Genomic DNA, 23,604 nt, shown 5'->3' with positions numbered 1-23,604 from the left:
GAGAGGACCCAAGAGCCCCCGAGAGCCGCCAAGATACACAGGACTCTGTATCTCGGCGGCGCCATTTTTAAACTTCAAGACTGCAATGACAAGGCTGCAAATTACACTGGGGCAAGGCTACACTGACAAGACTGCAATTGACACTGACAAGGCTGCAGATGGACACTGACAAGGCTGCAGATGGACACTGACAAGGCTGCAGATGGACACTGACAAGGCTGCAGATGGACATTGATAAGGCTGCATTGATGGTCATTTAAATGCAAGTTTTTTTTTCCTTAAAATTCCCTCCTAAACTTGCGGTGTGTGTTTTACACACTGGCGCGTGTTGTACGCTGATAAATACGGTAATGTATAGAAGGTAGGGCCCGAAAGTGACTCAAGCCCAGGGGCCCCCACCGCCCTTAGTCCTGCCCTGATAATGTATATGTAAAGCGCTGCGTAAATTGACGGCGCTATATAACTACCTGAATAATAATAATAATAATATAATATGTGGCTCACCAGATCTTATGGAGATTTCCAAAGTAGGTTTCCTCTTCCGACACATGAGCATAGAGATAAGGACACTGACCCAAGTAAAAAAATAAATAAACAAAAAAGGTGCCAATATACATCATAAAAATTGCAAATATACAGTATATTGTCAAAAGTATTGGGACACATGCCTTTACACGCACATGAACTTTAATGGCACCCCAGTCTTAGTCCGTAGGGTTCAATATTGAGTTGGCTCCGCCCTTTGCAGCTATAACGGCTTCAACTCTTCTGGGAAGGCCGCCCGCAAGGTTTAGGAGGGTGTCTATGGGGATGTTTGACCATTCTTCCATGGTCCGTAGGGTTCAATATTGAGTTGACTCCGCCCTTTGCATCTATAACGGCTTCAACTCTTCTGGGAAGGCCGCCCGCAAGGTTTAGGAGTGTGTCTATGGGGGTGTTTGACCATTCTTCCATGGCCCGTAGGGTTCAATATTGAGTTGGCCCACCCTTTACATCTATAACGGCTTCAACTCTTCTGGGAAGGCCGCCCACAAGGTTTAGGAGATGTGTCTATGGGGATGTTTGACCATTCTTCCAGAAGCGCATTTGTGAGGTCAGGCACGGATGTTGTTATTATACAGGATTTATATAGCGCCAACACTTTACAACATGAGGGCAGGCAGTACAATGCAATTCAATACGGGAGGGATCAGGGGGGGGGGCCCTGCTTGTTAAAGCTCGCAATGTTGGGGCGAAAAGGCCTGGCTCCCAGTCTGCCCTCTGATTCATCTCAAAGGTGTTCTATCTGGTTGAGGTCAGGACACCGTGCAGGCCGGTCAAGTTCCTCCGCCCCCAAACTCGCTCATTCATCAGTCTTTATGGACCTTGCTTTGTTGCACTGGTGGGCAGTCATGATGGAACAGGAAGGGGCTGTCCCCAAACTGTTCCCACAAAGTTGGGAGCATGAAATGGTCCTTACTAAAATTAATCTCTTTACATGGCAAACGGAAAACATTGGGGTAACTTGCATACAAACAATAAATCGTTCTTTTTATCCGATTAGTTGCCTTTATGAATTTAGATGGACATGCTGGTCCATATCATTAGTAGCTTGAGGCCCTCGTTTGGTAGCAAAGCTGCCAGCTGGGCAAGGTTTTTGTATCTGTTAGCCCTTGTACACACGGTCGGAGATTGGTCGGAGATTCCTGACGGAATGTTTCCTATCGGACCATTTTGTCGGATATTCCGACTGTGTGTGGTCTCCATCGGACTGTTTCCGTCGGAATATCCGACTGACCAACTTTTCCAACTTGCCGGTAAAATTTTCCGGCAAAATGCTCCGATCGGACATACTCCGATCATGTGTAGCCTACTCCGACGGACAAAGTGCCACGCGTGCTCAGATCAAATTCCTAGACCAAAGCATTGGCTACTAGTGTGAACGTAGTCCCGTCGTAACGAAATAACGTCATCACGTTATGTACAATCAGATTTTCCGACAACTTTGTCCGACCGTGTGTATGCAACATCACTTCCGGACCTCTTGCGGAATTAATCCGTCGGATTTGGTTGTCGGAATCTCCGACCGTGTGTACAAGGGCTTAGAAATTTAGCTCAGTTTTTGGTCTGAACACTGGCTGTTCATATACATTTCTCCGAACGCCTATCCTTTAGGGCACTCGGCACAGACGGACACAACAGCTTCTGGCTTTCAATGGTTACAAAGAAATCAGCAGCTGCTTGCAGCCATTGGGTCCCTACCGACCAATGACGTCACCCGGCCCATCCATTTACATAGTCGGGAAATCTCTGGCCACATAAGCAAATGGGTGAAGAAAGGAGCCTTCCATCAGGTGACCATATTTTGGCAGTGCTGTCAGTGGTGGTTAAGGAAGCAGCGGCTACTAGCAGCCGCCACATACTTATCAACCACCGAAGTCACCCGGCCCATTAATTTACATGAATGCGAATTGCTGGCCACTTACATAGTTACATAGTAGGTGAGGTCGAAAAAAGACCATCAAGTCCAACCCATGTGTGTGATTATATGTCAGTATTACATTGTATATCCCTGTATGTTGTGGTCGTTCAGGTGCTTATCTAATAGTTTTTTGAAACTGTCGATGCCCCCCGCTGAGACCACCGCCTGTGGAAGGGAATTCCACATTCTTGCCGCTCTTATAGTAAAGAACCCTCTACGTAGATTAAGGTTAAACCTCTTTTCTTCTAATTTTAATGAGTGGCCACGAGTCTTGTTAAACTCCCTTCCGAAAAAGTTTTCTCCCTATTGTGGGGTCACCAGTCCGGTATTTATATATTGTGGGGTCACCAGTCCGGTATTTATATATTGTGGGGTCACCAGTCCGGTATTTATATATTGTGGGGTCACCAGTCTGGTATTTATATATTGTGGGGTCACCAGTCCGGTATCTATAAATTGAAATCATCATCCCCTCTCAAGCGTCTCTTCTCCAGAGAGAATAAGTTCAGAGCTCCCAACCTTTCCTCATAACTAATATCCTGAGGTTGTTAAGCAAATGGCAGAGAAAAGGATCCTTACATCATTGCCTAAATATGGCCATATTTGGGCAATGTTATCATCACTATCCCCACCCCTTCCTAACTTATATAGCTGATGATCACTCGGGGAGCTGTCTTTCAGCTAGTGTCACCTTTTTGGGATTGGCCGTTTGCTGTGGGCAGGCATGTACTGGCCATTGGGACTACCGGGAGTTTCTCGGTGGGCCGATGGCTCAGTGGGCCACTCTGATGTAAGGGGGCTGGTGATGGGACACTCTGATGTAAGGGGGCTGGTGATGGGACACTCTGATGTAAGGGGGCTGGTGATGGGACACTCTGATGCAAAGGGGGTGCTGATGGGACACTCTGATGCAAAGGGGGTGCTGATGGGACACTCTGATGCAAAGGGGGTGCTGATGGGACACTCTGATGTAAGGGGGCTGATGATGGGACACTCTGATGTAAGGGGGTGCTGATGATGGGACACTCTGATGTAAGGGGGCTGGTGATGGGACACTCTGATGTAAGGGGGCTGGTGATGGGACACTCTGATGTAAGGGGGCTGGTGATGGGACACTCTGATGTAAGGGGGCTGGTGATGGGACACTCTGATGTAAGGGGGCTGGTGATGGGACACTCTGATGTAAGGGGGCTGGTGATGGGACACTCAAAATGTAAGTGGGCCGGTCCGGATGAAGTCCAGGGCCAAATTTCTGTCCCAGTCCAGCCCTGGCTGTGGGTCATTATTTTTTTGTTTTGTTTTTTGTGAGTCCGCAACGTGGGGTTAGGGTTCGGCAGAGCCAGGGCTGTTCAACCCATTACTAGCAACTATGTGGTGAATTTACTAAAACTGTAGAGTGCAAAATCTACCTGCACCATGGGCTTCTGGTAAAGTGGCACCAAGTTCCATGCCGGGGTTTCAGGGTGCTTAAATCCCAAGTCTGTTGGCATTGTACTCCTGTAGGATCAGTTGGGTTGATGTACTACCTTGTTTCCTCGAAAATAAGACCTAGCGTGATTGTCGGTGATGGCTGCAATATAAGCCCTACCCCCAAATAAGCCCTAGTTCCTTTTGTAGGTCTTATTTTCAGGGAAACGGGGTAAAGCTGTAGAGAGCAAAATCTGGTGCAGCTGTGCATGGTAGCCAATTCGCTTCTAACTTTAGCTTGCTCAGTTTAACCACTTAAGCCCCGGACTAATTTGCAGTCAAAGGACCGGGCCCCTCTTTGCGATTCGGCACTGCGTCGCTTTAAGTGACAATTGCGCGGTCGTGCGACGTGGCTCCCAAACAAAATTGACGTCCTTTTTTTTTTCCCCCCCACAAATAGAGCTTTCTTTTGGTGGTATTTGATCCCCTCTGCGGTTTTTACTTTTTTGCGCTATAAACAAAAATAGAGCAACAATTTTGAAAAAAAATACAATATTTTTTACTTTTTGCTATAATAAATATCCCCAAAAAATATATATAAAAAAATATTTTTTTCCCCACTTTAGGCCGATACATATTCTTCTACATATTTTTGGTAAAAAAAATCACAATTAGCGATTTATTGATTGGTTTGCACAAAAGTTATAGCGTTTACAAAATAGGGGATAGTTGTATGCATTTTTATTATTATTATTATTTTTTTTTTTTACTAGTAATGGCAGCGATCAGTGATTTTTATTGTAACTGCGACATTGTGGCGGACACATCGGACATTTTTGACTCATTTTTGGGACCATTGTCATTTATACAGCAATCGGTGCTATTTAAATGCACTGGTTCCTGTGTAAATGACACTGGCAGTGAAGGAGTTAACCACTGCCAGTTATGTATGACGTTATGTGTTTTATTTTTTATTGTGTGGCATGTGACGTCACTGATCGTCCTTCCTTATAAAAGGGAAGAGACGATCGGTGACAGCCACACATGGAAGCTCGGGGAAAGGTTTGTTTACACAGACCTCTCATTCTTCAGCTCTGTGACCCAATCGCGGGACACCAGCGGCGATCGGGTCCGCTGGTCCCGCGGCCACGGTCATGGAGCACAGGACCGGGTCGGGAGCACGCCGCCGGCGGCGCGCTCCTGACCCACGACTGGGCACTTAAAAAGCACCGTACAGGTACATGCTTGTGCCCAGCCGTGCCATTCTGCCGACGTACATCAGCGTGAGGCGGTCTTTAAAGGAATTGTAAAGTAAAATTATTTTTTTTTTTTAAATAACAAACATGTTATACTTACCTCCACTGTGCAGCTCGTTTTTTGCACAGAGTGGCCCCGAACCTGCTCTTCTGGGGTCCCTCGGCGGCTGTCTCTGCTTCTTCCCGCAGGTACTTCTCGCGTTCATGCGAGCTCCCTCGCATGGTGAGAAGCACCTGCGGGGGGCGCGCTCCCGTGATGCAGCCGAGGGCTATAGCCGCTCGCTGTATTGCGCGTTGCGTCATTGGATGTGATTGACAGCAGCGCGAGCCAGTGGCTGCGCTGCCTTCAGTCCATCCACTCCAGCCAATCAGCGGCCAGGCTGAGCGGTGAAGATGGCGGGGGCGAGCGCGGGACTTTTGAGGGGTGAGGTAAGTAAACCGGGGGGGGGGGGGGGGGGGGCGCCGGCACTGTGAGATGTTTTTTTTTACCTTTAATGCAATAGAATGCATTAAGATGAAAAAACATTTACCTTTTACCTTTTAGGCTGGATTCACACCTATGGCATTTTTAGTGCTTTTTGCATTTTGCAGATTTGCACTACAGCCCACCTAACATGGTTTCCTATGTAGTGCAAATCTGCAAAATGCAAAAAGCACTAAAAATGCCATAGGTGTGAATCCAGCCTTACAACCCCCTTTAAGTGGTTAAGCTTTGACAAAAATCCTGGAAGCTGATTGGCTACTATGCACAGCTGCACTGGATTTTGCCCTTTCCAGTTTTAGTAAATCAACCTCCAATGTGTATCCATTGGAGTGAATAGACTCCGAGGTGTGGAAGTCTAACGTAACAGACAAAAGAAAGATCAACCAATGGTAAATAATGGGCTCTAATTTTACATAAAGCCCCCGCTACGCTTTTAGTCTTCACCAACACATGATATCTATACGGTTACAATGCTACTAATTGCTCACTTCATCCTTGCCCATTTTCCAGGATCCTCTCCAGTCTGTCCATGTGCTCACTTTGTCAGATTTGGCATTGGCAATCTCTGTGCTGCTCAACACAAGTTCCTAATTAGTGGCTCTGTCTGGGGAGTTTTGGCAAAAACACGGGGTTCTGAATAGAACGAAATGTGTCATTGCCACCGCATTGGGGATGATGATGATATCAAGAAACCCCCGTACACTGTCTTTTCTATCTAAACCCACCTCCTGAGTCATGGCCACTTCCACCCTATTAAAGAGGAAGTAAACCCTGATGAGTTTACTTCCTCTTTCATTCCCTGCAAAGGCAAAGCATAATGGACTACTATGCATCGCATCGCATAGTAGTCCATTATGTGTCACTTACCTGACACAGGAGCCAGCGAAGTCACCGCTGTTCCCTGTAGTCCGCCGCATCCATCTTGTTGGTGGGGTCTCGCAGCTCCGACGCTGTCATTCGGCGAAGCCGTGATGACGTCACTCCCGCGCATACGCACGGGAGCCGACACGCGCGGCAGCTCCGTCGCCGAGAATGCCGCGCTCAGTGCACCTGCGCGCCGCTGTCTACGGCGCATGCGCCGTAGACAGCGGTGCCCGTTTTCGGGCAAATATCTCCTAAACCGTATAGGTTTAGGAGATATTGCTTGGACCTACAGGTAAGCCTTAATCTAGGCTTACCTGTAGGTCAAAGTGGTTTGTAAGGGTTTACAACCACTTTAAAGTTGGCTTTACTAATGGCTGCCTACTATCACTGACTACAGGAGCCTACAAAGCTCAAGGCATGACTACAAGGAATTTTTGGAAACTTTTTTTATTATTATAATTATACAGGATTTATATAGTTCTTATGCCGCGTACACACGATCGGACTTTCTGGCGGACTGGAATCCGTTTGGACAATTCGATTTGTGTGTGGGCTTCCCAAAAGTCCGATGGACTTAGAAATAAAACATGTTTCAAAGCTATCCGACGGACTCAAGTGCAACGGACGAAAAATCGGGAAAACCGTTCGTCTGTGTGCTGGTCCGACGGACCAAATGCGACGCAACAGCAGCTCTTAGCTACTGGCTATTGTACTTCTTTGTTTACGTTCACCACGTTCAAAACGAATAGACTTAGTCCGGTCGTGTGTAGCCAAGTCCGTTTTTCGTTCAGAAAGTCCGTCGGACCTCCGCCGAAAAGTCCGTCAGGAAGACCGTCGGACCTAGTCCGTCAAAGTCCGGTCATGTGTACGCGTCATAACAGTTTGGGCAGCTCGTTACAACAGTACAATTACAATACAATTTAATACAGGAGGAATCGGAAATAAATGTACAGTTGTTAGGTGGAGGCGGGGTAGACTTCTCTAAAGAGAAGGGTTTTCAAGGATCATCTAAAAGTGTACAGAGTAGGAGATGGTTGGACAGATTTGGGGTAGGAAGTTGTAGAGAATGGGGGAGACTTTGGAGAAGTCCTGGAGGAGAGCATGGGAGGAGGTAACAAGGGAGCAAGAGAGCAGAAGGTCTTGGGAGGAGTGGGGAGAATGATTTAGGTTGGTATTTTGAGACTAGGTTAATGATGTATCTCGGGGCAGAGTTGTGGATGGCTTTGTAGGTTGTTGTTAGTATTTTGAATTTAATTGATTGGGTGAGCAGAAGCCAGTGGAGGGATTGGCAGAGAGGGGTGGAGGGCACTGAGTGGAAACCGGTGTAGGGATTGGCAACCAGGGGTGGAGGACACTGAATGGAAACCAGTGGAGAGATTAGCAGAGAAGGGTGGAGGACACTGAGTGGAAACCAGTGGAGAGATTAGCAGAGAAGGGTGGAGGACACTGAGTGGAAACTGGTGTAGGGATTCGCAACCAGGGGTGGAGGACACTGAATGGAAACCAGTGGAGAGATTGGCAGATAGGGGTGGAGGACACTGAATGGAAACCAGTGGAGAGATTGGCAGAGAGGGGTGGAGGACACTGAATGGAAACCAGTGGAGAGATTAGCAGAGAAGGATGGAGGACACTGAGTGGAAACTGGTGTAGGGATTTGCAACCAGGGGTGGAGGACACTAAATGGAAACCAGTGGAGAGATTGGCAGAGAGGGGTGGAGGACACTGCATGGAAACCAGCGGAGAGATTGGCAGAGAAGGGTGGAGGACACTGAGTGGAAACTGGTGTAGGGATTCGCAACCAGGGGTGGAGGACACTGAATGGAAAACAGTGGAGAGATTGGCAGAGAGGGGTGGAGGACACTGAATGGAAACCGGTGTAGGGATTCGCAACCAGGGGTGGAGGACACTGAATGGAAACCAGTGGAGAGATTGGCAGATAGGGGTGGAGGACACTGAATGGAAACCAGTGGAGAGATTGGCAGAGAGGGGTGGAGGACACTGCATGGAAACCAGCGGAGAGATTGGCAGAGAAGGGTGGAGGACACTGAATGGAAAACAGTGGAGGGATTGGCAGAGAGGGGTGGAGGGCACTGAGTGGAAACCGGTGTAGGGATTGGCAACCAGGGGTGGAGGACACTGAATGGAAACCAGTGGAGAGATTAGCAGAGAAGGGTGGAGGACACTGAGTGGAAACCAGTGGAGAGATTAGCAGAGAAGGGTGGAGGACACTGAGTGGAAACTGGTGTAGGGATTCGCAACCAGGGGTGGAGGACACTGAATGGAAACCAGTGGAGAGATTGGCAGATAGGGGTGGAGGACACTGAATGGAAACCAGTGGAGAGATTGGCAGAGAGGGGTGGAGGACACTGAATGAAAAAAAGCGGAGAGATTGGCAGAGAAGGGTGGAGGACACTGAGTGGAAACCAGTGGAGAGATTGGCAGAGAGGGGTGGAGGACACTGAATGGAAACCAGTGGAGAGATTAGCAGAGAAGGATGGAGGACACTGAGTGGAAACTGGTGTAGGGATTTGCAACCAGGGGTGGAGGACACTAAATGGAAACCAGTGGAGAGATTGGCAGAGAGGGGTGGAGGACACTGCATGGAAACCAGCGGAGAGATTGGCAGAGAAGGGTGGAGGACACTGAATGGAAACCAGTGGAGAGATTGGCAGAGAGGGGGTGGAGGACACTGAATGGAAACCAGTGGAGAGATTGGCAGATAGGGGTGGAGGACACTGAATGGAAACCAGTGGAGAGATTGGCAGAGAGGGGTGGAGGACACTGAATGGAAACCAGTGGAGAGATTGGCAGAGAGGGGTGGAGGACACTGAATGGAAACCAGTGGAGAGATTGGCAGAGAGGGGTGGAGCACACTGAATGGAAACCAGTGGAGAGATTGGCAGAGAGGGGTGGAGGACACTGAATGGAAACCAGTGGAGAGATTGGCAGAGAGGGGTGGAGCACACTGAATGGAAACCAGTGGAGAGATTGGCAGAGAGGGGTGGAGCACACTGAATGGAAACCAGTGGAGAGATTGGCAGAAAGGGGTGGAGGACACGCAGTAGAAAGATTGTCAGAGAGGGTTGGAGGGCATGAGTGGAGGCCAGTGAAGGAATTGGCAGAGATGGGTGCAGACACCGAATGGCTATTAAGGTAACTGAGTCTGGCGACAGCATTCATGATGGAATGAAGGGAAGATAGCCTATGTAGAGATAAGCCAATGAGGAGGCAGTTGAAGTAGTCGAGGGAGAGAGATAAACGGGGAGTAGATTGGGAGCTTTGTGGCACCATTGGTTAGAAATGGGCGTATTTTGGAGATGTTGCGGAGGTTGAGGCGGCAAGCTTTGGACAGTGATTGAATGTGGGGCCTAAAGAAGAGTCCAGGATTAAACTTAGAACCTTGGCATGTGGGGCGGGTTGATAGTTGAGCCATCGATCTTGACAGAGAAGTCAGGGGAAGGGGCACTGGGGGGGGGGGGGGTGTTGAATAATTATGAGCTCAGTTTTGGATAGCTTGGATTTGAGAAAATAGTGGGACATCCAGGCTTATGTCTGTTGTCGGTAAATTAGTGATGAGTGAAGAGACTGATGGAATGAGCTGAGGGGTAGAGAGATAGAATTGGTTGTCATTAGCAAGGAATTAGTATTGGAAGCTATGGGAGGCTATCAGCTGATCCAGTGAATGGAGAATAGGAGAGGTCCAAGGACAGAACCTTGAGGGACCACAAGGAAGTAGAAGAGGAAGAGGAAGTGACACTGAAGGTGCGGTGGTGGGATAGGTAGGATGAGAACTAGTGATGAGTACAGTTATGGAAACCAAAGGAGTTGAGTTTTTTGAGGTGGAAGGGGTGGTCCACGATATAAAAGGCAGCAGAGAGGTCCAGGAGTACAGAATAGTGTCCATTCGTTTTTATCCGTTAGTAGATAGTTTGAGTTTTAGGAGAGCAGTTTTCTTGGAGTGTTGAGAGCGAAATCCAACCTTGAGGGGATCAAGGAGGTTGCTCTTGGTCAAATGGTCGCTCAGTCCGTTCTAGACCAGGCGTTCGAGGAGTTTGGAGGAAAAGGAGAGCAAGTCTTCTACTTAAAGTGTATGTAAACCCCAATGCTTTTTTCACAATGGCAGCCAGTGGGCGGTAAAAGCAGGTGGTTGATCAACATTTTCACTGTCTCCTGATACGACACTACCATTTAAGTAAACGCACATTGCTGCAGTCACGATGCAGCAATTTCAACCCGCCGCGCAACGTCTTTAAACTCTCCTACATCCTGTGACCCAAAAGTGACGCAAAACACATGCCGCTTCCGGGGTCACGATACACGAGAGGTATTGGGGAAGGGATGTTCCCTGAGTTCCTCCTACTCTCGCTATCCTGCAGTCCTGAGCTTCCATCATGGGTGCTGCCGGGAATGCGCAGTTTTAGGACCCCATAAAAGCGAGCGGGCGGTTCTAGAGCTTCCCGGATCACTTTTTATCGGTAAGTCCCGGTAACCAAGCTGGCAACATCAGCCATGAGCTTGATTCAACCACTTGCCTACCATGCAGCTTACAAATCTACCTTGGTAGACAAGTGGTTAAGTTGTTACTACTACAGGCCATAGATCATGCGATTTTCTTCCTGCAACCCATGAAAATTGCCTGATTTTTATCCCATCAACACAACACAGTCAGTGTTGATGGGGGTGGTATCTCTCTCACGGAGATATTGTGTTCTCCATGCAGGGCGAGGTAAGCCATCCCTGCTGGGGAAAACGCAATGATTGTTGCTAGTGGCTATAGCCGCTGGCAACAATCTCATGCTAGAAATCCGACATGCTGGCTGCACCCAAGTCGATCGATGAATCGACTCGCCTACAATCGGCCTGCCCATAGATGGATTGAATCTCAGCCAGTCCGCGATTCGTAGCATCTATGGCTGGCTTTCACCACAATGCTGGTAAAGCCAAATTGCTACAACCGGATATCGGGAAGGTTTTGCTACTTGTATCTACTTGTGCCGTCTCCTAGTGCTAGCTGTCACTGCCGTCTCTTAGTGCTAGCTGTCACTGCCGTCTCTTAGTGCTAGCTGTCACTGCCGTCTCCTAGTGCTAGCTGTCACTGCCGTCTCCTAGTGCTAGCTGTCACTGCCGTCTCCTAGTGCTAGCTGTCACTGCCGTCTCCTAGTGCTAGCTGTCACTGCCGTCTCCTAGTGCTAGCTGTCACTGCCGTCTCCTAGTGCTAGCTGTCACTGCCGTCTCCTAGTGCTAGCTGTCACTGGCGTCTCCTAGTGCTAGCTGTCACTGGCGTCTCCTAGTGCTAGCTGTCACTGGCGTCTCCTAGTGCTAGCTGTCACTGGCGTCTCCTAGTGCTAGCTGTCACTGGCGTCTCCTAGTGCTAGCTGTCACTGGCGTCTCCTAGTGCTAGCTGTCACTGGCGTCTCCTAGTGCTAGCTGTCACTGGCGTCTCCTAGTGCTAGCTGTCACTGGCGTCTCCTAGTGCTAGCTGTCACTGGTGTCTCCTAGTGCTAGCTGTCACTGGCGTCTCCTAGTGCTAGCTGTCACTGGCGTCTCCTAGTGCTAGCTGTCACTGGCGTCTCCTAGTGCTAGCTGTCACTGGCGTCTCCTAGTGCTAGCTGTCACTGGCGTCTCCTAGTGCTAGCTGTCACTGGCGTCTCCTAGTGCTAGCTGTCACTGGCGTCTCCTAGTGCTAGCTGTCACTGGCGTCTCCTAGTGCTAGCTGTCACTTGCGTCTCCTAGTCCTAGTGCTGTCTGTCACTGCCGTCTCCTAGTGCTAACTGTCACTGTCAACTCTTGTCTCAGGTTCAAGTGGTTGTAAACCCTCACATATACCCAGTGACGTGACTGGCCTCAGGTGATACACAAAGAATAAACAAATCTTCCTGCATAAGTTGCACCTGTTTATCTGCATCGCTCTCTCCTCTGCATCCATTCAAAGTCAGAATTTATACAGCTTGTCTGACCTTTCAGAAAGCAGGCGGCAGGGAGCTGAAGTTACACTCTGAGTAGCTCAGAGAAGAGAGCTCTGAGAACTGATTGGAGGGAAGGGACACCCCCTCCAAACAGTACACAAGAACAGAGATGAGTGTGTCAGTCAGCTGGAGGTCCCTCCCCTGTCACCATTTTTCCTTTGGTGTCAGGGAAACTCATCAGAAGAGACTCATCCTGATAGCAGGGGAAGGGGGCAGCAGACAGAAATGACACTCAGTGCTCTGCATTGAGACAAAACACACACTGTAGAGGGATCTGCTTTGTTCATATTTCATGTCTGAGGTTTACAACCACTTTAAGTGTTCCCACCAAAAGAGATGTAAATACAGAATATAATATATAGAACAAAAGTGTTCTGAATCAGGAGAGAAGCCTTCCTCAACGTGGAAGAACCCCTCAAATTATGTTTTGGTTTCAGAGAACCCCTAATAATGTATACCATGTCCACAGCCTATAGTACTTTAGGGAAGGTTTTGCTACTTGTATCAAATTGTTTCCTCCTGGAAAATCCAATTAAGTGAAGCCCTTAGTAGCTCCAGACCTCCCCAGTGTCTCCGATGCCCCCCAGCCCCCTGTTTCAGGACTCGTCCATTTAATAGTGTTTCCTTGTTTTGAGCCGATGGGATGCCGAAGACGTGGAGGCATGACCTGAATAAATAAATCATAAGTACTATGTAAGTAACATAAAAAATTCAATCTTTTTATTCTCATCTATCGGCACCGCTGGCCGTGTGTTTATTTTTTTTATTTTTATTTTTTTTATTATTATTATTTTTTTTTTTTAAATCTAATTAAATTAAGGAAGAGTAAAAGAAGAGGCTTGAATAACGCCAGAGACAAGCGACTTATTTCTAAACCAGCAGGTATCCAGATATCAACAGGAGGCAATTTAATTGCTGGTTGTGCATTATTTATATAGAAATGGGTTATATTTACTGTATTTTACCACCTTTTTATCAGCCGGGCTTCCTGCCCTCATAAGACGTCCTTCTCCCGCATTCTTCTGCTGCTTTGTAAAAAAAAAAACCCGCTGAGATCTTCACTCTCTTCCTTCGTAGATTGTTGTTTAAGGACTTAGGAAGCCTCCTTCACACCAGCATGCCGAGTTCTATTGTCTGCTTATGGCGTCCTCCTGAAAATCTGATTTTTATTTTTTTCTTGTTTCTTGTGTTCTTTTTATTTTCCAGATGCATAACCTACAGGAGATGAGGAGAAGCGCCTCCCTGGCCTCCAAGGTCTATATACAGAGGGACTACAGCGAAGGGACCATGTGCCAGTTCCAGACCAAGTTCCCACCAGAGCTGGATAGTCGGGTATTATCTGCTCTATAATTATTTTGAGCCATACTGCTAACTGTCACTGCCGTCTCCTAGTGCTAACTGTCACTGCCGTCTCCTAGTGCTAGCTGTCACTGCCGTCTCCTAGTGCTAGCTGTCACTGCCGTCTCCTAGTGCTAGCTGTCACTGCCGTCTCCTAGTGCTAGCTGTGACTGGCGTCTCCTAGTGCTAACTGTGACTGGCGTCTCCTAGTGCTAGCTGTCACTGGCGTCTCCTAGTGCTAGCTGTCACTGGCGTCTCCTAGTGCTAGCTGTCACTGGCGTCTCCTAGTGCTAGATGTCACTGGCGTCTCCTAGTGCTAGCTGTCACTGGCGTCTCCTAGTGCTAGCTGTCACTGGCGTCTCCTAGTGCTAGATGTCACTGGCGTCTCCTAGTGCTAGATGTCACTGGCGTCTCCTAGTGCTAGATGTCACTGGCGTCTCCTAGTGCTAGCTGTCACTGGCGTCTCCTAGTGCTAGCTGTCACTGGCGTCTCCTAGTGCTAGCTGTCACTGGCGTCTCCTAGTGCTAGCTGTCACTGGCGTCTCCTAGTGCTAACTGTCACTGGCGTCTCCTAGTGCTAGCTGTCACTGGCGTCTCCTAGTGCTAGCTGTCACTGGCGTGTCTCGGGTTCAAGTGGTTGTAAACCCTCACATATACCCAGTGAAGTGACTGGCCTCAGGTGATACACAAAAAATAAACAAATCTTCCTGCATAAGTTGAACCTGTTTATCTGCATCGCTCTCTCCTCTACATCCATTCAAAGTCATATTTTATACAGCTTGTCTGACCTTTCAGAAAGCAGGCGGCAGGGAGCTGAAGCTACACTCTGAGTAGCTCAGAGAAGAGAGCTCTGAGAGCTGATTGGAGGGAAGGGACACCCCCTCCAAACAGTACACAAGAACAGAGGAGTGTGTCAGTCAGCTGGAGGTCCCTCCCCTGTCACCATTTTTTCCTTGGTGTCAGGGAAACTCATCAGAAGAGACTAATCCTGATAGCAGGGGAAGGAGGCGGCAGACAGAAATGACACTCGGTGCTGTGCTTTGAGACAAGACATACACTGTAGAGGGATATGCTTTGTTCATATTTCATGTCTGAGGTTTACAACCACTTTAAGTGTTCCCACCAAAAGAGATGACAGTAAATACAGAATATAATATATAGAACAAAAGTGTTCTGAATCAGGAGAGAAGCCTTCCTCAACGTGGAAGAACCCCTCAAATTATGTTTTGGTTTCAGAGAACCTCTAATAATGTATACCATGTCCACAGCCTATAGTACTTTAGCATGATGGTCAGTGAGAAGAACGTTCCTTACATTGGTGATCAGTGGGAAGAATGTTCCTTACATTGGTGATCAGTGGGAAGAATGTTCCTTACATTGGTGATCAGTGAGAAGAATGTTCCTTACATTGGTGATCAGTGGGAAGAATGTTCCTTACATTGGTGATCAGTGGGAAGAATGTCCCTTACATTGGTGATCAGTGAGAAGAATGTCCCTTACATTGGTGATCAGTGAGAAGAATGCTCCTTACATTGGTGATCAGTGAGAAGAATGTTCCTTACATTGGTGATCAGTGGGAAGAATGTTCCTTACATTGGTGATCAGTGAGAAGAATGTTCCTTACATTGGTGATCAGTGAGAAGAATGTTCCTTTCATTGGTGATCAGTGAGAAGAATGCTCCTTACATTGGTGATCAGTGAGAAGAATGTTCCTTACATTGGTGATCAGTGGGAAGAATGTTCCTTACATTGGGGATCAGTGAGAAGAATGTTCCTTACATTGGTGATCAGTGAGAAGAATGTTCCTTACATTGGTGATCAGTGAGAAGAATGTTCCTTACATTGGTGATCAGTGAGAAGAATGTTCCTTACATTGGTGATCAGTGAGAAGAATGTTCCTTACATTGGTGATCAGTGAGAAGAATGTTCCTTACATTGGTGATCGGTGAGAAGAATGTTCCTTACATTGGTGATCAGTGGGAAGAATGTTCCTTACATTGGTGATCGGTGGGAAGAATGTTCCTTACATTGGTGATCAGTGAGAAGAATGTTCCTTACATTGGTGATCAGTGAGAAGAATGTTCCTTACATTGGTGATCAGTGAGAAGAATGTTCCTTACATTGGTGGTCAGTGGGAAGAATGTTCCTTACATTGGTGATCAGTGAGAAGAATGTTCCTTACATTGGGGATCAGTGAGAAGAATGTTCCTTACATTGGTGATCAGTGGGAAGAATGTTCCTTACATTGGTGATCAGTGGGAAGAATGTTCCTTACATTGGTGATCAGTGAGAAGAATGTTCCTTACATTGGGGATCAGTGAGAAGAATGTTCCTTACATTGGTGATCAGTGGGAAGAATGTTCCTTACATTGGGGATCAGTGAGAAGAATGTTCCTTACATTGGGGATCAGTGAGAAGAATGTTCCTTACATTGGTGATCAGTGAGAAGAATGTTCCTTACATTGGTGATCAGTGAGAAGAATGTTCCTTACATTGGTGATCAGTGGGAAGAATGTTCCTTACATTGGTGATCAGTGGGAAGAATGTTCCTTACATTGGTGATCAGTGAGAAGAATGTTCCTTACATTGGTGATCAGTGAGAAGAATGTTCCTTACATTGGGGATCAGTGAGAAGAATGTTCCTTACATTGGTGATCAGTGGGAAGAATGTTCCTTACATTGGTGATCAGTGGGAAGAATGTTCCTTACATTGGTGATCAGTGAGAAGAATGTTCCTTACATTGGGGATCAGTGAGAAGAATGTTCCTTACATTGGTGATCAGTAAGAAGAATGTTCCTTACATTGGTGATCAGTGGGAAGAATGTTCCTTACATTGGTGATCAGTGGGAAGAATGTTCCTTACATTGGGGATCAGTGAGAAGAATGTTCCTTACATTGGGGATCAGTGAGAAGAATGTTCCTTACATTGGTGATCAGTGGGAAGAATGTTCCTTACATTGGTGATCAGTGGGAAGAATGTTCCTTACATTGGTGATCAGTGAGAAGAATGTTCCTTACATTGGTGATCAGTGAGAAGAATGTTCCTTACATTGGTGATCAGTAAGAAGAATGTTCCTTACATTGGTGATCAGTGGGAAGAATGTTCCTTACATTGGTGATCAGTGGGAAGAATGTTCCTTACATTGGTGATCAGTGAGAAGAATGTTCCTTACATTGGTGATCAGTGGGAAGAATGTTCCTTACATTGGTGATCGGTGGGAAGAATGTTCCTTACATTGGTGATCAGTGAGAAGAATGTTCCTTACATTGGTGATCAGTGAGAAGAATGTTCCTTACATTGGTGGTCAGTGAGAAGAATGTTCCTTACATTGGTGATCAGTGGGAAGAATGTTCCTTACATTGGTGATCGGTGGGAAGAATGTTCCTTACATTGGTGATCGGTGGGAAGAATGTTCCTTACATTGGTGATCAGTGAGAAGAATGTTCCTTACATTGGTGATCAGTGAGAAGAATGTTCCTTACATTGGTGATCAGTGAGAAGAATGCTCCTTACATTGGTGATCAGTGGGAAGAATGTTCCTTACATTGGTGATCAGTGGGAAGAATGTTCCTTACATTGGTGATCAGTGGGAAGAATGTTCCTTACATTGGTGATCAGTGGGAAGAATGTTCCTTACATTGGTGGTCAGTGGGAAGAATGCCTTTTTTACCATTAGCTAAGAAGTTCATTATTTTTAGTGGTTACTTATCTGAGAGGTAGAAATATTTGGTTTCTCAAGGAACCTCCAGCAATCTTTGGAGGAACCCCAGATGAGGTGGAGAATTTGGACCTCAAAATGGTTTTACAATGAGGTCCCATCACACATGGAGCACTGGGAACCTTCCTGGGATATGAATTGTGTATTTTGTACTTTTTGGTCATGCCTGCTGGTGAAACGCCAGGCAAGATGTAGAATCAACCAGTGAATGGAAGGCGGGAAGAATGGCCACCATGCTGAAATCTTTGTACAGTTAACGCATTGCAACCAGATTCAGCATTTTTTTGTATGTGTACTTTTTGGAGTGGGACTTCAGCCCCTGATATCACATGATGCTGTGCACCCCCACATTTTATGGTCCAGTGTTTTTAGTTGAAGCTGTGCTGGGCTTAGAGAGTCTGGTTCTTCCAGATCCAAGAAAGATTCAGGTCTGTATTTGCTTGGGCCAGTGGTTGCCAAGATTTGAGGTGTGGGCGCCTCAAAAATGGCATCTGACACCAAAGAACCACTCGTAGTGTTCAGTAGATGAGACGCTACAGAAGACTCTCGATATATCACAGGAGATGATCAGAGAATACGGTCTGTGAAGTTTCTCATGGGATATCTAGTAATATCATGGTTGGGTCTCATGGATCCAAGTCATGGTGGATCTAGTAGTAGTTGATCTCATGGATCCAGGTCATGGTAGATCCAGTAGTAGTTGGTCTCATGAATCTAAGTCATGGTATATTGAGAAGTAGTTGGTTACATGTATCCAGGCATGGTGACCCTAGCAGTAGTTGGTCTCATGAATCCAGGTCATGGTAGATCTAGTAGTAGTTGGTTTAATGGATCCAGGTCATGGTAGATCTAGTAGTAGTTGGTCTCATGGATCCGAGTCCTTGGATACCCGATAGTAGTTGGTCTCATGGATTCAGGTCATGGTTGGTCTCATGGATCCAGGTCATGGTGGATCTAGTTGTAGTTGATCTCATGGATCCAGATCATGGTAGATCTAGAAGTAGTAGTTGATCTCATGGATCCAGGTCATGGTAGATCTGGTAGTAGTTGGTCTCATGGATCCGGGTCATGGTAGATCTAGTAGTAGTTGGTTTAATGGATCCAGGTCATGGTAGGTCTAGTAATAGTTGGTCTCATGGATCCGAGACCTTGGATACCTGATAGTAGTTGGTCTCATGGATTCAGGTCATGGTTGGTCTCATGGATCCAGGTCATGGTGGATCTAGTCGTAGTTGATCTCATGGATCCAGATCATGGTAGATCTAGTAGTAGTAGTTGGTCTCATGGATCCGGGTCATTGGATACCTGATAGTAGTTGGTCTCATGGATTCAGGTCATGGTTGGTCTCATGGATCTAGGTCATGGTAGATCTAGCAGTAGTTGGTCTCATGGTTCCAAGTCATGGTATATTTGGAAGAAGTTGGTTACATGTATCCAGGTCATGGTGACCCTAGCAGTAGTTGGTCTCATGGATCCAGGTCATGGTAGATCTAGTAGTAGTTAGTTTAATGGATCCTGGTCATGGTAGATCTAGTAGTAGTTGGTCTCATGGATCCGGGTCATTGGATAGCTGATAGTAGTTGGTCTCATGGATTCAGGTCATGGTTGGTCTCATGGATCTAGGTCATGGTAGATCTAGCAGTAGTTAATCTTATGGATCTAGGTCATGGTGTATTTAGAAGAAGTTGGTTACATGTATCCAGGTCATGGTGACCCTAGCATTTAGTTGATCTTATGGATCCAGGTCATGGTAGATTCGGGTCATTGGATACCTCGTAGTAGTTGGTCTCATAGATTCAGGTCATGGTCGCTATAATGCCCGATTTTAGTCTTGCCTAGGGCAGCACAAAACCAAAATACACTACTGCTTTTGACAGCCATAACCGTTATACAATTCTTTTTATAAAGCAACAGTATAAAAATACAAAAAATAAAATGAATAATCGTCCCATACATGTGAGGTATCACCGCGAACGTCAGATCACGGGCAGTAATTCTAGCACCAGACCTCCAGTCCTAAAGTGGTAACCTGTAAAGGCTTTTGAAAAACGTCACCTATGGATAGCAAAATGTACAACGTTTGCCGGTGTGCGCAATTTTAAAGCATGACATGTTTGGTGTCTATAAACTCGGTGTATCTTTTTTTATATTTAACCAACAAATCAGTTTATGTAGTGCGTTCTTCTTCTTCTTTTTATTTTTATTTTTTTTTTGCATTAAAACTCAAAGTGCATTTTCCCAAATAATTACATTTACAAAATCGCTATGCAAATACCGCAAGACATAAAAAGTTGCAAAACCCACCAATTTTTTCACTAAGGCTTTTAACCACCACCCACCGTTCATATACTGCGGCAGGGCGGCCGCTCTGTGCCAGATCACATACCTAGTACGTCTGGTCTGATCACACATGGCTGGAGCCCATGTCCCTCCTGACACCCACAGATTACACCGTACACAGGCAGGACGGCAATCTGCCTATGTAAACAAGGCAGATTGCTGTTCTGTCTGAAGGAAGGTATAGATTCTGTGTCTCTCTGCAAAGCAGGCACATGGATCAGTGCCTTCCTCTAGTAAAAGCACCTCCCCCCCCATAGTGAGAAAGCACAGGCTAGGCATACATTTAACCCTTTGTTTTCCCCCACCTCCGGTGTCAACCCCTTCCCTGCCATTGTCAGTAGTACAGTGACAGTGCAAGTTTCACTTGGTGTCCGATCTGTCCACCACAATATCGCAGTCCTTCTATAAGTAGCTGTTGTTTTTTTGTTTTTTTTTATTTTTATTAACCAATTTTGAGAATTTTACGATTTTTTTTTTTTTTTCAAATATTTAAATTTACCAATATTTGGGAAAGTTTGTTTCATTCATTCGGATATTTCTGAATTCACAAATTTGTCGAAATTTTTCTGATTTTTTTTTTTTTTTTTTATTAACCAATTTAAATTTACGAATTTTGTCAAATTTACAATTTTTTTTTCTATATATTTGTATTTACGAATATTTGGAAAAGTTTGTTAAATGGGGTTTTTCATTCATTCGGATATTTCCGAATTCACAAATTTTGTTGAAATTTTTTTTCTGATTTTTATTTTAGAATTATTTTAGAATGAACCGATTTTGTGAATTTACGATTTTTTATTTTTATTTTTTTATTTTTTTTTATATATTTGAATTTACAAATATTTGGGAAAAGTTTGTTAAACGGGTTTTTCTTTAATTCTGATATTTCCGAATTCACAAATTTGTCGAAATTCATTTAAAAAAAAAAAAAAGAGTTTGTAACGTAACGAATTGCACATGTCTCATGAAATGTCCGTGCCATGAATGGTCCTCGTACGCGGGGTGTCGGGATGCGCGGTCACGCTCTGTGCCAAGAAGCCGCCATATGGATGTTTTCTCTATCGGATGGCATAATACAAGCTGCATCTGTTCCATGGACGGTCGGCGGTGCGGATCATCCATGCAGGGAGCGTGTTCATCGCGGTGCGAATGCCAAGATATTGTCACACTTCTCTCCTCTGTTGATTCGCACAATTACTATTCTGGGATTCTTCATAGGGATTTCATGCCGGCTGCGGGAATTCTGCCAAGTGTCCATGGGGGGGGGTGGGGAGAGGATCGCCATGGGGGGGGTGGGAGGATCGCTAATGGGGGGGGGCGCGGAGAGACATCAAATTCCGACTTTTATTTTTTTCCCCCTCTAATTACCGCATTGAAGTCGGACACGGGGGAGAGAATCGCTCTGGGGGACTTTTGCCCACAAACATTAACCCTTTCCCTTCCCTCCCCCCCCCCCCCCTGTATTCTATGTGACAATGAGAAGGATACAATGTGAGCGGAATAAGAATAATAACATCGCACGAAGTTTAGGGGATTAGAAATGAGGCCGTAGAGGTGGGGAGTCGTTTTTTTATATAGTCCAGGGCTCCTCCTTTAACCCCTTCAATACCGGGCACTTTAACCCCCCCCCCCCCCCCCCCCCCCCCCCCCGGGCCAATTTTCAGCTGTCAGCGCTGGCACACTTTGACAATTGCGCAGTCATGTAACGCTGTACCCAGATTACATTTTTATCTTTTTTTTTTTTTTTTTTTTTTTACATACAAATAGAGCTTTCTTTTGATGGTATTTAAAGTGGAGGTCCACCCTAAAATGGACCTTCCGCTCATCGGATTCCTCCCCCCCTCCGGCGCCACAATTGGCACCTTTCAGGGGGGAGGGGGGTGCAGTTACCTGGATAATCCAGGTAACTGCACCCACTTCCGGGCTAGCTCTCTGCGGAAAGGGGCGTACATTACGCCCCTTTCCGCAAGTGCCCGCCCCCTTCCGCAAGTGCCCTGCTGCCTGCTGGGAAACACACAGATCCCAGAGGCAGCGGGTCCAGCCTCATTGCGCAGCGCAACTCGCGCATGCGCAGTAGGGAACCGGGAAATGAAGCCGAAAGGCTCCACTTCCTGATTCCCATACCCAAGATGGCGGCGGCAGCACCTGAGAGACGATCTAGAGATCGGCTTCGGGTGCCGACATCGCGGGCGCGCTGGACAGGTAAGTGTCACTATTTTAAAAGTCAGCAGCTGCAGTATTTGTAGCTGCTGGCTTTTAAAAAAAAAAAAAAAATGCGGAGTCCCGGCGGACTCCCGCTTTAATCACCACTGGGTTTTGTTTTTGTTTTTTTTTGCTAAACAAATGAAAAAAGACCATCTTAAATAAAAAACATTTTTCTTAGTTTCTGTTATAACTGTTATATGTTTTCCAAACTGGCGATTGTTTTCCTTCACGGATGGGCACGGATGGGCACTCATAGGTGGCACTGATGAGGCAGCACGGATGTGCATTGATAGGCAGCACTGATGGGCATTGATAGACAGCACTGGTGAGCACTGATGAGGCAGCACTAATAGGGATCACTGAGGGCCACTGATGAGGCAGCACTGATGGACATTGATAGGCAGCACTGGTGGGCACTGATGAGGCAGCACTGATGGGCGTTGATAGGCAGCACTAATAGGGACCACTGAGGGGCACTGATGAGGCAGCACTAATAGGGACCACTGATGGGCACTGATCAGGCAGCACTAATAGGGACCACTGAGGGGCATTGATAGGAAACACTGGTGAGCATTGATAGACAGCTCTGGTGGGCACTGATGAGGTAGCACTAATAGGGACCACTGAGGGGCACTGATGAGGCAGCACTGATGGGCATTGATAGATAGCACTGGTGGGCACTGATGAGGCAGCACTGATGGGCGTTGATAGACAGCACTTATAGGGACCACTGACGAGCACTGATGAGGTAGCACTACTAGGGAGCACTGAGGGGCAATGATCAGGCACCACTGATGGGCATTGATAGGCAGCACTAGTGGGCATTGATAGGCAGCACTGGTGGGCATTGATGGGCAGCACTGATGAGGCAGCACTAATAGGGGCCACTGATGGGCTTTGATAGGCAGCACTGGTGGGCACTGATGGGTGTTGATAGGCAGCACTGATGAGGCAGCACTAATAGGGACCACTGAGGGGCACTGATGAGGCGGCACTAATAGTGATCACTGAGGGGCACTGATGGGCACTTAGAGGCTGGGCCACTGATAAGGCAATTTCAATTTACAAATACCCTACTGGTGACTCCGCAATAGGGATAAAACGCATTAAAATTCGAAGAAAAAAGGTTTAACCTTAAACTGCGTAGAGGGTTCTTTACTGTAAGAGCGGCAAGGATGTGGAATTGCATCACACGCTCCTTGGTTAGGAAAGTAGAAACCCATCCGAGACTGATCCATCGCAGCTGGTCAGAGCGGCCGACATTTGTGGTAGAGAAGCCGCGAGAGGTTTGCGGCATCTTTGGCTTAGTGGCCGTTCAGAGACATCAGTCAGTCCCAAAGCTGCACCATGACCAAGCCTCCATTACCATAGGTCAGGGGTGTCCAAACTTTTTTCAAAGAGGGACAGATTTGATGAAGTGAACATACACGAGGGCCGACCTCTTTCCCTGACATTCTTTGAACCATTAAAATTCGGTCTGTTCGTCCGAGCACCAATACACGGCCCAACAAGAATTCTCATGCCTTTGTGGATGTGTGTGGTAAAGAGATGAGCTTGGGCGTGT

General features: G+C 46.7%; 1 protein-coding gene across 1 annotated transcript in view; it reads left to right on the top strand.

The window, feature by feature from the left end:
* GOLGA7B (golgin A7 family member B) overlaps nucleotides 1-23,604 on the top strand; it is a 93,762-nt gene that overhangs the window by 26,574 nt on the left and 43,584 nt on the right. The window contains exon 2 of the mRNA XM_077455714.1: nucleotides 13,645-13,770. Within this exon, the coding sequence (XP_077311840.1) occupies nucleotides 13,645-13,770 (126 nt within the window). The remainder of the gene's footprint in view (nucleotides 1-13,644; nucleotides 13,771-23,604) is intronic.

Source organism: Lithobates pipiens, unplaced genomic scaffold (assembly GCF_037356315.1).
Source record: "Lithobates pipiens isolate NorthernLeopardFrog02 unplaced genomic scaffold, aLitPip1_a1.2 Scaffold_25, whole genome shotgun sequence".
Taxonomy (NCBI): Eukaryota; Metazoa; Chordata; class Amphibia; order Anura; family Ranidae; genus Lithobates; species Lithobates pipiens.
This window is presented reverse-complemented; position numbering and strand designations above follow the sequence as displayed.